The sequence below is a fragment of the Antrostomus carolinensis genome, unplaced genomic scaffold (genome assembly GCF_000700745.2).
Source record: "Antrostomus carolinensis isolate BGI_N321 unplaced genomic scaffold, ASM70074v2 scaffold50632, whole genome shotgun sequence".
Classification (NCBI taxonomy): domain Eukaryota; kingdom Metazoa; phylum Chordata; class Aves; order Caprimulgiformes; family Caprimulgidae; genus Antrostomus; species Antrostomus carolinensis.
The window spans coordinates 970-3,410 of NW_010299833.1; the positions used below are offsets into that span (position 1 = coordinate 970).

Consider the following 2,441-nt stretch of genomic DNA (forward strand, 5'->3'; position numbering starts at 1 on the left):
TGTCCTGGGATGCTCGTCAGCGCTGTTCTCTGTGCTTGGTGAGGAGAACGTTGGTGTCTACAGCTGTTGCTCACACAGGCTCGTGCGTGTGGCCCACAGAAGATGCTCCAGTCTCATCCCTCTGTCCTGTTGTGGTGTAGAGCTTTCTGGTAGCGTGCTTTTCTGGTCCTCCTCAGGATTAATTTCAAGCCTTGCTTCCTGCAGGGAAAGACAAAGAAGATGTGGTTGTCCCAACATCGGGGGGCAGGTACGACGTGTACCTGAAGAAGAGGCAGCGCGTCGCCGTGTACTGGGAGGAGGAGGTGTCTGAAGTGCGCCGCTGCACCTGGTTTTACAAGGGAGACAAGGACAATAAGTATATTCCCTACTCAGAGTCCTTCAGCGAAGAACTGGAGGTAAATACACCCTTCCTGGTACCATCCATCTCACCAAGAAGCATCTTGGCTTCTCATTGTCAAACACCAGCCCCAGCGTCCCGCGCACTCACACAGGCTTTGGCTTTTCACAGCTGATTAACTGAAATGCAAAGGCTGCCACTGCCTTCCTCCCAGCTGAGCATCCTCCTCTTCCTCTTGCCCTGGTCCCGCCGCGTCAGCATCCTTCTGCTGCGCCTTACAGTGCCGGGCGCTCTCGGCACGCCGCGCGGCTCTGGCCTTGCTCTACCAGCTTTGCTCTGTTTTTTCCTGACCCTGTCTGCACTGACTTTGGTTTGACTGTCCTCGTGAGAATCACCCTCCCCTACGCTCACAGTTTCACCAAAGCCAGCAAATTGTGAATGAAAGAAAGAGAAATCACTGTCACAGGGACTCACTGAGCGCTGTGGCGCGTTAGTGAGTTCAGTGGGCTGTGCTGTTAATGGCTGGAGATTAATGCTGTTAATCTTTTCTTTGGAAAGATATATATATAAATATACTTCTTTACAATAACCTGTATTCTGATGCACCAAAAACCACAATTCTAAATTGATGGCAAGGCTGCTGCTGCTGCTATTAAAGTGGGAAACTCTCCAGCAGGTGATACTCAGGTTACCCTGTTGCTCTTCCAGCTTGACCTGGCTGATTTCTCTGCCTCTTTCGCAAAACGTGTTGATAAGAGATAGGGTAAAATGGGTGGGGAATGTTCCAAGTGGTTGAATATTGATGGGAACACTTTCAGCTGACTCACAGAGGGTGTTCTGTTCCTCAGGAAGCTTACATGATTGCTGTGACTTTGGATGAGTGGAAGAAGAAACTGGAGTCCCCTAACAGGGAAATCATTATCTTGCACAACCCAAAGGTGAGGAGGGTCTGGTGATCTTTGTGTTGACCAGCCAGGACATCCCTTCAGTTCTCTTGAGGGCCTGTCTTTAAGCTCTGGCTTTATGCTGTTTCTTTTAACCATCTCTGCTGAGAAATCAGTTCTGCCCAAGCAGCATTTCCCTCGCCTACCTGTGCCAGAGTAGAGGGCAACGCCAGCAGAGAGTCAGTGTCACACCTGAACATTTCTTTTCAACACACCTTTTGCTCTCTGTGTGCAAAGGGCAGTTAAACATCACGGTCTGGTACCACCCTGTACCACCTACCAGCTGTTGTAGCAGCTTCTCCTCTGCTTCAGCACAGTATGCAGCGCAGCTTAATGACAGGCTCTTCTTGTCTTCAAGCTGATGGTGCACTACCATCCAGTTGCCATCTCCGATGACTGGGGCTCAACCCCTACAGAACAAGGTCGACCTCGGACTGTGAAGAGAGGAGTAGAAAACATCGCTGCTGAGATTCCCAATGGTGAGCTCACTTCTCCCTCCCTTCCACCCATCCAAAGCTGTAGAGTCTGTTTTCCAACCTGTTTACTCAAAAAGACTGACAGGAGCTTCCATGATCCTTTAAACGAAGCGCAAATCTAAGAGTTTTGTGCTGAAAGGAACTGAATGGTTTTCAGAAACCTTCCCAGCACCAGGGAGCCTGCAGCATAAAGGAACGAGCAGACACGTGGGGTGCACGGGGGTTTATCACTAACCTACACGTTGGTGACTTGCTGGGGCACGTGTTCTCCCCGTCTCTGAAGCTGAGCGTCAGCTCTGCCCCCTCCCAGCTGTCCCCGAGCCCCTGGTCAGGCCTCAGGACTCGTCCCCGTGGTGAGGACAGGCGGTTACTCCTGTCTAACCCCTTCATTTGCCATGCGTGCACGCCTTCAGCAAAGTACCTACGCAAACTGAAGTGTGTGGGAAGTGGAGAACGAGAGGTAACTCCACCTGGTGCCTCCCTGAGAGATGCAGAGACGTGGGGCTGGGGGCTCAGCAGAGCACAGGGCAGCTGCACCCAGTCCTCGTGGTTGAGCATCTCACCATGCTGAGCGTGTCCCACTTGAGGACCATCCACTCCTGCTGGAGTGAGGATGGTGACAGAAGCGGGGACGAGCCACCTCGCCATCCTCTACTGTCCTGTCAGTCCAGATCCATCCCAGGG

At 52.1% G+C, this 2,441-nt stretch overlaps 1 protein-coding gene across 1 annotated transcript in view; it reads left to right on the plus strand.

Annotated features, from left to right (window-relative positions):
- Window positions 1-204: 204 nt before the first annotated feature.
- Window positions 205-2,441, plus strand: part of DDHD2 (DDHD domain containing 2) — a gene marked incomplete at its 5' end in the record, with an annotated part of 7,571 nt that continues 5,334 nt past the window's right edge. Inside the window, 3 exons of the mRNA XM_010162909.1 lie at window positions 205-395; window positions 1,186-1,275; window positions 1,640-1,760. Coding sequence (XP_010161211.1) covers window positions 205-395; window positions 1,186-1,275; window positions 1,640-1,760 — 402 coding nt within the window. The remainder of the gene's footprint in view (window positions 396-1,185; window positions 1,276-1,639; window positions 1,761-2,441) is intronic.